The 13,670-nt window shown below is 39.4% G+C and overlaps 1 protein-coding gene across 1 annotated transcript in view; it reads right to left on the bottom strand.

The window, feature by feature from the left end:
- The window catches only part of GLB1 (galactosidase beta 1), a 44,139-nt gene that overhangs the window by 16,896 nt on the left and 13,573 nt on the right, over positions 1-13,670 (bottom strand). Inside the window, exons 3-10 of the mRNA XM_042888878.1 lie at positions 7,073-7,223; positions 6,730-6,790; positions 5,558-5,652; positions 4,611-4,791; positions 3,738-3,796; positions 2,770-2,891; positions 2,621-2,661; positions 1,253-1,365 (exon numbers count right to left, since the gene is read on the bottom strand). Of these exons, the coding sequence (XP_042744812.1) occupies positions 1,253-1,365; positions 2,621-2,661; positions 2,770-2,891; positions 3,738-3,796; positions 4,611-4,791; positions 5,558-5,652; positions 6,730-6,790; positions 7,073-7,223 (823 nt within the window). The remainder of the gene's footprint in view (positions 1-1,252; positions 1,366-2,620; positions 2,662-2,769; positions 2,892-3,737; positions 3,797-4,610; positions 4,792-5,557; positions 5,653-6,729; positions 6,791-7,072; positions 7,224-13,670) is intronic.

The raw sequence follows: 13,670 nt of genomic DNA, 5'->3' as shown, positions 1-13,670 counted from the left end.
CCTGCACTGAGTAAACGTATTATTTCAAGGTGAGAAGGCACAGCAGAGACAGAAAGCCTTCACCAAGATTCTATGGATATAGAAGAGAGAAACAAACTGCACCAAAAAAGCTGTACGATGACCTAACACATCTTAACTTACACTGATTTGATCAAGACTACCTCACAGCACTGGAACACTACTTACATTTCTCATAGAGATCTTGCCTTGAAGAAAATAACTCAAAAACAAGAAGCTTGGGTATCTTTCTCTTGAGAAAAAGCTGTATCTAGCCTAAGATACAAAGGACTGAAAAGACTATCAAAATTATCCCATCAGTGTAAAGCTGAGCAATAATGAAGAAATGAAAGAAAACATTCCACACCAGGCCTTCTACAGGTGGGGAGATAAAGGCATGCTTTACTCTGAACATAATATAACTTCAGGAGACCTACTGTCAACCAAAAGTGTCTCCTAATGAATAGGAATGCTTTGACATGCAATAGGGAGAGAAGAGAGTACAAGTTTCAGGATTCCCAGGGACTTTGTCTTTAAGCCTTTCCTGAATGGCCTCCAATGCAAGTCTATTCAAAATCCAGATACAGGTTCCATATTTCACTCCATGCTTCTGTTTGTAGAGATCCTAGTCACTTCAAAACATTTTTATAGCAAAGGCAAAGGTCCCATCCATGATCTACAGTTTGTGGCATCTCTAAAGCAAGATGCATTCTCTTGTGTAATCATGCTCCTACTTACAAGACCCAAAAGAACAACATGAAGTACAGGAGACAGACAGACAAAGCATAGAGCTGCAGTGCTATCAGGCCAACATCAAGTGACCAGCTTGAGCCAACTGAGTGCCTGATCAACACAGCAAGGGAAAACTATTCATCTGTCTTCCATCTCTACTCCCAGAGAAATACTTCTCGTGTCCCTCTGCTCCCTTTCTGCCAGCACCCCTCTGGATCCACTGAGACAATTCAGCTTACTGATCTCAAACTGAAAGAAAACAAGCCCAGCAAAAAAGCAGAGGTGCATCATCTCAGTGTCACATCTGCAACTGTATCTCCTTTGAAAATAAGGAGACAATCTTTGGAACAGCAGGAAAATAGAGAGGTGAAACTCCTTTTTCACAAGGGATTGGGTTGGCCTAGTGACCTTGTTCTAACTCACTGCTTTTTCCTGCAGAAAACAGTAATCAACACAAGAGCAAGAGTATGCAGGCCTGGGATATCTCAAAGAACCATTCTAAACATGTACTAGGGATACTCACCATACCAATGACCTCCCTCAAGGCAAAATATTTTTCAGTCAGATCCCCTGCTTCACTTAGTGGAGCATCATAGTCATAACTAGTGGGTTGTGACATATAAGGCATATTAGCACCTAAAAAGAAGTCAGGAAGAAACAATTAATAAAAATGGTGAAAGAGTTGTGTTTTTCTCTCCCAAGGGGATCAACTTTCAGAATTTCTCTCCAAACACAGCCCGTCTGTGTACTTTTTACTTTAGATTCAATGTAGACTTTGGTGTTTGGGATTCAGCACTGAGAATATATTCCTTATGGAGAACAACATCCTTCTGAGCTCACATTGCTGTGATAATGTCTTTAGAAATATCCTGAAGAGAAGCAAATTTATTCATGTTTCAATTGCTTCACAGCATTGAGTAAAGCAAAAGTACCCTTTGCAAAGGTGAAATACCATGTGTTTAGCAGAAAATGCTGGCAATAGCCAGAGAACTGCAAATGCAATCATCTTTTGCCATGTGAAGGCAGGCACAGCTTACATTTTTACAGAACATGTCACTAGAAGCGGGTCCATATGAACCAAATGAGGTTCAACAAGGCCAAATGCAAGATGTTGCACTTGGGCCAGGGCAATCCCAGGTATTTATACAAACTAGGGGAAGAGCTCACTGAGAGCAGCCCTGTGGAGAAGGACTCGGGCTCCTGGTAGACATGAGCCAGCAGCGTGCAATTGCAGCCCAGAAGGCCAACTATATCCTGGGCTACATTAAAAAAAGAGGTGGCCAGCAGGGAGAGGGAGGTGATTGTCCCCCTCTACTCAGCTCTTGTGAGGCTCCCTCTGGAGTACTGTGTCTAGCATAAGAAGGATGTGGAGCTCTTGGAGCGGGTCCAGAGAAGGGCTACTAAGATGATCAGAGGGCTGGAGTACCTCTCCTGTGAAAAAAGGTTGAGGAAACTGTGCTTGTTTAGCTTGGAGAAGAGAAGGCTTCAGGAAGACCTCATTGTGGCCTTCCAGTACTTGAAGGGAGCGTATAAACAGGAGGGGAAATGGCTGTTTACATGGGGTTGATAGCAGTAAGACAAAGGGGAATGGTTTTAAACTGAGACACTGGGGGTTAGGTTAAATATTATGAGGAAGTTTTCACACAGAGGGCGGTGAGGCACTGGAACAGGTTGCCCAAGGAGGTTGTGGATGCCCCATCCCTGAGGGCATTCAAGGCCAGGCTGGATGTGGCTCTGGGCAGCCTGGTCTGGTGGATGGTGACCCTGCACATAGCAGGGGGGTTGAAACTAGATGATCATAGTGGATGTTTTCAACCCAGGCATTCTATGATTCTGTTTAACACATTAGCAGCTCTACTCTATAATAAGATTAATTTAAATAATTTCTTACCATTCCAGTAGGCAAAGTTAGTTCCACCTATAAACATGTACCTAAAACAAATCAAAACAAAAAAAGCCATCACTTTAATCAGGTTTTGAAGAAATGGGGGAAAAAAAGAAAAATCACCCCAAATTACCCTTCACTGAAGGCACACTTACAGGTTAACATTAGCACCACGTGCCAGGATTTCATTAAGTGTTTTAGCTATAGTTTGTGAGGGTACAACAACGTGACGGTGCCCCCAGTGATCCAGCCATCCAGTATAAAACTCAGAATTAACCTGAAAGGAGGAAGAGAAAAATATGAAGAGGGTGCAAGAACAGAATGCAACACGACTTGGGTTACTAGCTGAAAGAGAGAATGAAAAAAGGTACCTTGAACCATTTTAACTATTTTTAAGCTTTATAAATACAGCAGAGTATACATTTAAATCAGTCTTTTTTAGTAGGTGACTCAAAGAGACTAAACTGTCTTTTCAACAATTTTGTACATGCACTTTGAAAATCATTGCTTAAGTACTAAAGAACACAGATTTCCTTAGAACCTGCCAAACTTAATGTTTCAGATAGTTGGCATAAAAATAAATGATGGAACAAATACATTCTCTGCAGAGTTTGTAGATTATATTAGATGCAATGAAAAATAAATCTTCCAAACACTCAAGTAGCATCCCAAATGATTTTACAGCACAGAAGCAGTTCCCTTAAAGGGTCTTCTCTTTTGTCAAAATGGCTTCCAGTAATCTCACATCCCATTATAGGTTGTGTAGAAGCTCTAGAGTAGCTGAAAACAGGAAGCAACATTTAATCTGCCCTTTTAATGTTGCCTTTAACTTCCACCCACCCACATTCATGACTAATGCATCTAATCATACTGTTTCCGCTGCTATGTAAACATTTGTCTTTATAAGGAAAAATACTGAAAATTGGTATCTCCTGGGACCAAAAGAATATCTGCAGAACACTTAATGTGGATTTGACAAACACACAGAAGCTCCTCTGTTCAGCTTTTCTGACTGACTTAGAAATGACATCTCTGTAAACATTCCTGAGAAACTGTTGTCAACTCCTCTGTTGTTAACCACTAAGATTGGGAATGATATAACAATGTAAATTAAAAGACATACCAAAGGGCCTGTAGGTTCACTGCTCCTTTGAGCTAAGAACGCTGCTGTGACGTTTCCACCTATTAAAAGAAGATTGAGTTGAAATATCCTCAACTTATTCCAGTAAAAAAAAAAAAAAGAACTGAAAAAGTGCCATACCTCCTTTCCAACATCTAGTAAAAACATAAACAAGAAACTTTGGAGAATGTAGGAATGAACATGCTTCATTGCAGTGCTTAAGTTGCAGAACTTATTTAAAATGCACACATGAATTCATGCATGTATGCATGCATGCACATGTCTGTTTTTGAGGTACATCCTCTGAAAACCCAGCTGTTCTCAGGAATGACATCTTGGCTCCAAAAACCCTGAGATGTGTCAGAATTACTACACAGTCATTGGAACATATCGGCCTGGGATTGTGGTAGCAAGAGGATGGGGAAGAACAGTCTTCCTGTCAGTTTGTAAAAAGGAGTTTCACTTCTGAGCAATCCTAGTGGCTTAAAACACAGGCAACAGAAATAACTACTCATGAGCAGCTTTCTCATCATGAAAGATACACGTGAAGGAGTTCTTGATTTCAATCCATTTATAAAAAATGAATTTCTACTAGGAGTGTATGTTTGACTATAAAGAGAATAACATACATAAAAAGTCACAAATACAAAATAAACTGGAAAGATCCATCTTTGAATTTGTTTCTTGTGCTTTAAGCCTATTTTGCCAAGTCTGTGCAGAATATGAGTGTTCACAGCCTCAACTTCCCTCTTCCATCAAATGGACACTTTCCAAACACACTGTGGTTGCTTGATCATTCTTCAGACCTGTGTCACAGCAAACTGTGGCAGTGTGCACATTTTACTTTAATTTTGGTAACAAACAGCTGTCTCCAACCTGGGGCAAAGTCTACTGTCGCATAAAGACCCTGAAGAGCTCCACATTTCAAATGAAACTGGCTTGCACCATCAGTTGTGAACAGCACCACCTCATCCCCAAGATGCTGGCGAAAGATCTTCAGAAGGGAACGCAGATAGTCATAGTCACAAGCAAAGTAGCTTCCATACTCATTCTCCACCTGCACGGCAAAAACAAGTCACCAGAGCAGTAAGTAGCGAATTCCAGGTTGCATCTAACGCCAAAAAATGGAAGTTTAAATGCAAGTCTCTTCTTCCTTTGAAAGAAATGCTGAAAATACCATTTAAAATTCCAGAAATGAAGAATAACAGAAGGGAACACTTATAGGCACTCCTCACCGGTATCTCATGCTGCAGCAATCACTGCAAGGAGATTAAAATAAGCAGCTCAAAGCTTTTGCTACAGTCAAATACTAAGAAAATTGAACAAGCACTCCTACATATTTAGTAATTTAAGAGAAAATACATACCAACAATGCACAGCACTGTACCCTGAAACATTTACAGCTCAAATCAGGTGATCAAAACAAAAAAGTCTAAATTTTGAAGCTCTTCTGGATAAAAGTTTGAGGCTTATTTCATACTGCTCTTGCTCCTATCTGCAGCAAATCCTCCCATTAGAAGAGTTTAGGTAACCATAATGTAAGTTGGCTTGATGTGAGAATTGGCATAAACCTCAGATCTAAAAAAGCTCCATAAGCTTGCACTATTGTTTTCCATAGTTTTGGGAACAACTGTGATGGAGCACTCTGAATTTTGCAGACAGTACCTTCAGTTCTTTAGAATAAGAGACTCCAATGAATCTTCCAGCTACCTTAAACTGTTAAGAAACTTTTTTGTACCTTACTAGCCAACACTTATGGAGCATCCACAAGAACAATATAAGCATCCACGCTGCTTGCATTAATTTGTTTTTCTGAAAGTTACCTGTACCATGATGATTGGACCTCCATTTTGATAGAGGTGAGGCTTCATCTTTGGCAAGAGGACCCCCATCCATTTCTCCACTGCTGTCAGGTAATCTGTAATACATAAAGTGTAAATGGTTCACAACTGCTCCGCTTTTCTCTGTCTTTTTTGTTTGTTTCTTTGTTTTACTGTATGTGTAGTTTTTACCATGTAAAACAGATAGATGTAAATAAATATAAATTTCTAAATAGTAAAGTATATCAGAACGCCACTTAATGAACTGATGTGTCCTTACACTCATTCAAAAAAGTCAGCTTCCACTACAGTTTACTAAATAATAAAACACGAAATACTGATGAACTTTGAAGAACACCAGAGGCTTCAATGTGTCTCACACAAGTTGTCCTAATGCATTTCAACAAGTGTTTCCATCTGTACTATTTTTTTTTTTTTTTTTTAAATAGATAGCTTCTCTCACAACGAGCAGAACTAAAGTCAGGTACGATATGGATCTACATCTTTGTCCCCAGATCCTCTCTCCGATATCCTGTCTCACCTCATGTCTATAAATCCTGTCCAGGACATTAAGAGTGCTGCATTTAGCTCCAGAATTTCAAGCACACCGATCAGCTAGGAAGAATTCCCACAATGAGTGGCCAGTTGTAAAATCAAGAGAAAAAAAGTCAAAGCTGAGAGGTACTTGCCATTTCTTTAACGATGACAATAAATTTTTTACTTGGTACCAGTTTGATGAAACTTGTCAACAGCTTTGTAACTTGTAACAGTTTTTAAATTTAACTGCAACTGATGGTTGTTTAAGAAGTTCTTAACAAAAGGTTTCTGGAGCAAAGAGACAGGGTGGTTCCACTGTGACTTTTTTTTTTTTAATTATTTCAGTCATTTTCTTAGAAAAATCAACTTCTGAAAATAAAATAAACAAGCAAAACAAACAAACAAACAAAAAAACCCACAAATTCTAGGGCATGCATCCACCTTAAGGACCCAGCCTGTAATTCCTGAAATGACAGAAGGTACATGATTTTCGATCCCTCCTTGTTTGCTATACATATTTATTGAGTGCATAGTTTTTAACAGAAATATGTCAATATGAATTACCTGGAAATAACCTCAAACAGTAAGCCACCTTGTTGCTGAAGAATATTTTTGCCAGACATTTCTGATGCCCTTACCTGAATCAGAAGATCTCAGAACAATAGATTCCTTCTCCAACAGCCATGCTGGAAGACCACCCTGGGAAAAGAATTGGAACCATTTCAGTGACCACTTTCAGGAAATAAGAGGAAGTTAGTCTATTATCAAAACATATACTGAACTTGCAGATTTATTTTTATATAAGCAAAACAACTATTACTTAAGTTTGCACTGTAGAAAGTCAGTCAGAATACGTTGTTTTAAATACAGTGAACCAGAAGTCTTTTTGAGGATACATCAAGTACCCTTTTCTACTCTAAGACAGAAATCCTTGCATTATATTTACCCTACAAACAAAGTAACTGTTACAAAAGGCTGTACCATGTCCCATTCTGCACAGATGTAAGGTCCAGCTCTTAGGATCACCAGCAAGCCAGTTTCACTAGCAAGCTGCAGGAAATGCTCCAGATCTCTGTCACCAGAAAAATCATACACGCCCATCTGGGTTTCATGGTAGTTCCATGGTACATACCTATAAAGAGAGGAGATAATCTGACATTAGGAAAATAATAGAGCCCTATTTCAATGCAGTAATAAAACTGCCAAACAAGCAGATCAACGTTTGCCACACTTCTCTCCTACTTCCAGAACGTAGGAAACTGCCACCTCATCACAGAATCTCTCCCAGAAGACGGAAGAAAAAAAAACAAACAATCTCTTGATTGCAGAGTAATAAAGATATTTGTTACCTACCAACTATTACAAGCACTGTTGTAGCTTACAGCCCATGCAGAACAACCCCGAGTTGTCTCTTAGCCCAGCGCTAAGTGGCAGCTGTAGCAGAGGCAGACATTAAAATCAGAGATTGATACAGCCTAGATAAGGATTTGAGAGAACAGGAAAACTCTTTCTCCATGCATTTACTTTTTGCACATAGGTTTGTGATTCCTCTAATAGAAGTGGTGCTGCTGTTCCAGAGTACAAATCTGAGAAAGTGTGTAAAACCAAAACTGTGGTTAGCCAAGCAAAGAGCCTCTCCAGCAACACCTTTGTTGCTTGGGTTTGTTTTCATGTTCAGTGTTAACCTGGTAAGAACTACCCCAACAGGAAAAGAGAATGTAGAAAACATTGCTTTCAATAACAAAGAAAAAACAGGAACCCTCACATGAACACATTTATTTCAATCACCTGTGATCATACTGGAATCGGAAATACATGCAAATGAACAGATTAAAAAAAAGCAATATGATAATGCTTCAGAAATGGTAGTTAGTTTTATTTCCTCACAAATGCCAAACTGCAAATCTCTGTTTGAAAAGCAAAAGCTTAAAATTTGTATGCCAGGATAGAGTCTAAGCAACATATTCAACAGACAGCAAAATGCAGATTTTCCTCCCTCCACTATATATTTGATTTCTTTGTCAATCTGATGAAACTGCTTCCAAAGTGCTCAATTAACTCACTTCTTAGAACAAAGCACACACGTATTTGGTGAATATGTAAACCACACTAAAATACATTAATTGTTAATTTGGTTTTGTGTATTTTGCCTGTGTTTCAAGCAGAGAAGCAAGCTGATCAGAGATGGTTAAAAATCAAAGTAGATAAAGTAAATTACTATTAAAAAAAACCAACATACCTCAAAAAGGCCAATACAGTAGAGTATCATACTGTGCTTGCTTTCCCTTTTCAATATACCTTTATCCTGATTACCACTGCAGAAATAACTTGAGTTTGCTTTAAGCACTAACAGCTATGTTACTGTCAGAACCATTCTTCTGTATTACATATATGTGGCTCGAGATGATATCTTCCTTACAAAAAAAGAAAGGGAATAGCAGGAAAGAATATTATAGAAAATAACATGCCAATTTGACTCCAAGCTTAGGAAAGGTACCAGAAAAGCTACAGCATGATTCATGTCATGATGTGATTAAAAAAAGAAACACAACAAACTAGATTTGCCAAGGACAGATATATCTAGTTTCATTCTTTCAAAGTAACACTGGCCTAAACAGCTAGGGGAGAGAAAAAGAAAAAAAAAAAAAGATGATGTCTCTTGACTTAGCAAGGCTTTTGGTAGTGTGATGGATGACATTCCTAGAAGCAAACAAGCAAAAAAAAAAACCAAAAACAGGTAAGTTGATCTAACATTAACAAAGAACAAAAATTAACTGAAGCATAAGAACCACAAATTCTTTGGGCAGGCAGCAGGATATTTTGAGAAATATGCCATGTTTCTTTGTTAAGTCAAGCTATATCCAAAGCTTTTGTTGCCACCTGATTGGCAAAGGTGGGGCAGGTGGAAGTCCATCAGCAATCATGTTCAAGTTTCCACATGTTTGTGATTAATCAGCAACATGACCTGATATCAACATGAAAATTAAGAGTTATCACTTTCTTCTTCTCCCTTGCAAAGGCAAAGATAAAAATTTAAAATGAAAAGGACATATGACATTAACAGAATGGCATTAACAGAAGAAAAAAAAGGTGTGTAGGTTCTACTGTAAATTACCACATGACTACAAATCATCAGCACTGCAAAAGAGACAACTCTATCTGGGTTACATTAACAGGCAGCATGCTTATGCAGCAATTCATTCCCTGAAAAAATACCCCTGTTTGAGCTAAATAAAGATGACTTGGTATTAACTTCACTGTAAGTTTCTCATTGTCTGAAAGAGTGCTACAGAAAAACAATAATTGCTTGTAGTCCTTTCTCCTCAGGCTGCCCCATAAGCTATTCCTACTGATAAGGAAATTATAGGTTCATGTAACAAAAGCATTCTAACTGTAATTTAGCTACACCTTGAAACCTGTTATTTATGAAAATATGCTCCTTGGAGGGTTTTAGGAACTTGTCCTGGTAATAAATCTGAACACCTAACATAGTGAGATGGGGATGAGGGTTTCACAAGATCCCTTATAGTCAGAATGGAAAAAAGTTGAAAAGTTCTTCCAGACACAATTTTATGTCCCATGCTGCCTCACATGGCTAAAAAAAAAAATTAGTAAAGAAAGTTAAGAGAAAAATGTATTTGAAATGCTTTCTTATTTGAAATTCATTTCTTAAAAAATGAATGATAATATAAAAGCATCTTTGACTGCTTTAAAAATCCTAATACACTCAAATCCATGAATTTATTTTCTACAGCTAGCAATGACTTCAAATCATTTAACTTCAAAATTATTAGCATTAGCAAAGTATGATTTCTATATGCCATTGTATAAATAGATGGTTCTTACTACTGTAAGAATAACGAACGTATAAAGAAATGCCACATTCCTTTTTCAAACTTGAAGCTCAGTATTTTTTCCATATTTGAATAATGAAATTTAATTTCCACTTACATACAATTTGTAAGCTTTAGCCCATAACCTTCTTTTTCTTTGAAACTTTTTTCTCCTATTTCAGAAATACATCAATAGGCAAAACAACAACAGTTCTGCCACTGCAAAACACAGTATAATTCTCTCCGTAATACTTGTGTTGTGTGTTTCCCCCCCCCTTTATAAAATTAAACAGCTTGTACTCCTTTCATAAGTAACAAAACAGCACTTTACACATACTAGTTGAATTACATGAGTTTTAGAAAAAGCAAACTGTGGTTTTTTTTTCATGGAACACTAAGTATTGGAAAAAACTTCTAAGATTATCTAGTCTAACAGTCTACCCATCATCACCATGCCCACTACTCACATTGCTCAGGGCCACTTCTACACACTTACTGAACCTTCAGAGCCAATGATTCCACCATCTCCCTGGGCAGCCTATTCCAGTGCCTTCCACTCTTTTGGAGAACAAATGTTTCCTAATATCCAACCTAAGCCTTGCCTGGTGCAACTTGAGGCCATTCTCTCTAGTGATATCAGATTCACCTGGGAAAAGAGGCTGACCCCCCCCCCCTTACCCCTCCACCTGCTGCAACCTCCTTTCAGGTGTTTGTAGAGAGCGATCAGGTCTCTTCCAAACCTCCTTTTCTCCAGACTGAACAATCCCAGCTCCCTTAGCCATTCCCCATAAAACTTGTGCTATAGACCCTTCACAGCTTCAGTGCCCTTCTCTGGACATGCTCCAAGGTCTCAATGTCCTTCTTGTAGTGAGGGGCCCAAAACTGAACACAGTACTTGAGATACAGCCTTACTAGAACTAAGTACAAAGGGATGATCATTTACCTACTCCTGCTGGCCACGCTAGTTCTGATACAAGCCAAGAAGCCATTGGCCTTTCTGGACGCACTGCTGGCTCATGTTCAGCTGGCTGTCAACTAGCACTCCCAGATGCTTTTCTGGCATGTGCATTTTAGGTCACTCTGCCCAAAGCCTGTAGCGTTGCCTGGGGTTGTTGTGACTGAAGTCCATGACCTGCCTGGCACTTCATCCTATTGAACCTCTTACAGCTGGCCTCAGCCCATCAATCCAGACAATCCAGATCCCTCTGTTGAGCCTTCCCACCCTCAAGCAACTCAATACTTCCTCCCAACTTGGTGTTATTGGCCAACATACTGAAGGCTCATTCAATCCCCTTGTCTAGATCATCAATAAAGATCCATCTGGTCACCAGCTGGATTTAACTCCATTCACCACCACTCTCTGGGCCCAGCCACTCAGGCAGTTTTTCACACAGCTATGAGTACATCTGTCCAAGCCATGGGCTGCCAGTTTCTCCAAGAGAATAGTGGGGGAAAGAGTCAAAGGCCTTACTAAAATCTAGTACAGTATAGGATACCCACAGCTTTCCTTCATCCACTAGGTGGGTCACTTGGTCATAGAATGAGATGAGGTTGGTCAAGCAGGACCTGCATTTCACTAACTTATGATGGCTAGGCCTAATCACCTGCCTGTCTCTCACATGCTGTGTGCTCACTCTCAAAACAATCTACTTCAAGACCTTTCCCAATACTAAGGTCAGGCTGGCAGGTTAGTAGTTCCCTGGATCCTCCTTCTACAAGGATGTCTCTCCAGTTATCTGGGACTTCCCAGGTTGACCAGGACTGCCAACAAACAACAGGAAGTGGCTTAGCAAACACTTCCACCAGCTCCCTTAGTACCCTCTGGTAGATCCCACCTGGCCCCATAAATCTGTGATAGTCTAGGTGGAGTAATAGGTTGCTGTTTCCTTCTGAATTATTGGGTTTTATTCTGCTCCCCATCCTAGTCTTCCAGCTCAGAAGGCTGAGAACCCTGCAGATAAGTGATTTGACTGCTAAAGACAGAAGCAAAGAGGGCACTGAGTACCTCAGCCTTTTCCTTGTCCTTGGTGGTAACCTTCTGTGCTGCATCCAATGAATGACAGAGAATCTCCTTGGTTCTTCTTTTTTAATGCAAAGACATTCTAAACAGCAGTTCTTTCCTACATGGAATTTCTATAGGTGTTTTCCTTTCCTAATAAATATGTTTCTTTGAACTTTTAAGTAACTGCTAATTCTTCCACGAAATTTCTCAATTTCTACAGTCCTGTAAATGTTTAGCTCCATCTAGTGGTTAATTGTTTATCTCCTCCATGATAAAGCCTACAACTTTCAGTTCTACCCGGGTGTTTGTGACTGTACCCATTTCTAGTTCACATATCATAGTTCAGTAACTGAAAACAAGGACAATTACAGTTGGGTGACCAGATGTCTCTGCAAGTAGCATGCAGAGGGGAGCAGAGAGGGGGTTCCTAGGCGTAATACCTCATCTTCTGGGATGTCACACCACATAATCAAATTTCAATCTGCTATTTGGAAGGGTTAGATGTCAATATTTTCAGCTTTAACATAAGGTCAGGCTTCCTACAATATTCTCAAATGATCTCATATCCTCTCATGTTCTGTTACTGCTTAAAATATTCAGGTCTAGAGGAGGGCAACAAAGATGATCAGAGGGTTGAAGCACCTCTCCAATAAGACAGGCTGAAGGAGCTAGCAGGCTAAGAGAGTTGGGTTTGTTCAGACCATAGAAGAGAAGTCTCTGGGGAGACCTGACTGTGGCCTTTCAGTACCTAAATGGGCCTACAGGAGAGTTGGAGAGGCACTCCCTCTGGTGGAGGTAGGTATAGGACAAGAGCTGTTATAAACCAATAGAGGGTAGATTTACATTAGATGCTGGAAATAAATTCTTCGCAAAGAGGATGATGAGGCAGTGGAACAGGTTGCCCAGAGAAGCTGTGGATGTCCCAGCCCCAGAAGAGTTCAAGACCAGGTAGGATGGAATAACACCAACCAGTGAAAGACTTAAAAGGTAGCTCAAACATAGGGCGTCCTATAGCCACATTCTGCCAGAACATCTGGCATTGCTGCTGCCTGTCCCAGAATGATTTCATGCAACTAGTATCTCAGTCTCTTGCTAATACTTTCACTTATTCCCAGAACAGTAAGCAGGAAAAGAAAAAGACAGAAACACAACTAAATAATAATCATTTTATTCAAAATACACAAAATCGCAGCAGAGCTATTTGGAGTAATGTGGAAATTTATAGCTTCATATCAAATAATCAAGAGCTGTACAGCTTGATTATATCTGCAAGCACAGCCAAAAAACATCTTTATTTTTTTAAGAGAGGGATAGAGAGACATTAGTGTCAAATGGTGAGATTTATGTATTTGATTCTTATAGAATATGCAGGGCTCTGAAGTATCTTTTGCCTGTAAGATACACATTTGAGACCTATTTTCACCATAGCAGAAAAAAAATCCATAGGTAAGTAATGTTGGGAGAAAAATATAAATAAATTCCAAACTGTTGTACAGTGGAAAGGAGGTTGTGATAAGCTTTTTTCCCCCTGTAATTAATGATCCACTAAAAACAGCGAAGGCTGCAGCACGTCACATTTTCTCAAGGAAACACAGCTGTATCATATCTTTTGTACCTGAACATAAACAGTCCTGAAGACCCTAACACCAAGAGGCCAGTCCTTCCTGTATACCAGAAGTATGCTTTGAATAAAGCACAGGAATAAAAGATCCCAACAAGCAAAAAAATGGGGAAAATGGAAGAG

The sequence above is a fragment of the Lagopus leucura genome, unplaced genomic scaffold (assembly GCF_019238085.1).
Source record: "Lagopus leucura isolate 7727_CA_CO unplaced genomic scaffold, USGS_WTPT01 Super-Scaffold_100157, whole genome shotgun sequence".
NCBI classification, from domain to species: domain Eukaryota; kingdom Metazoa; phylum Chordata; class Aves; order Galliformes; family Phasianidae; genus Lagopus; species Lagopus leucura.
The sequence above is the reverse complement of the archived record's forward strand: the minus strand, read 5'-3'. Positions and strand labels throughout refer to the sequence as shown.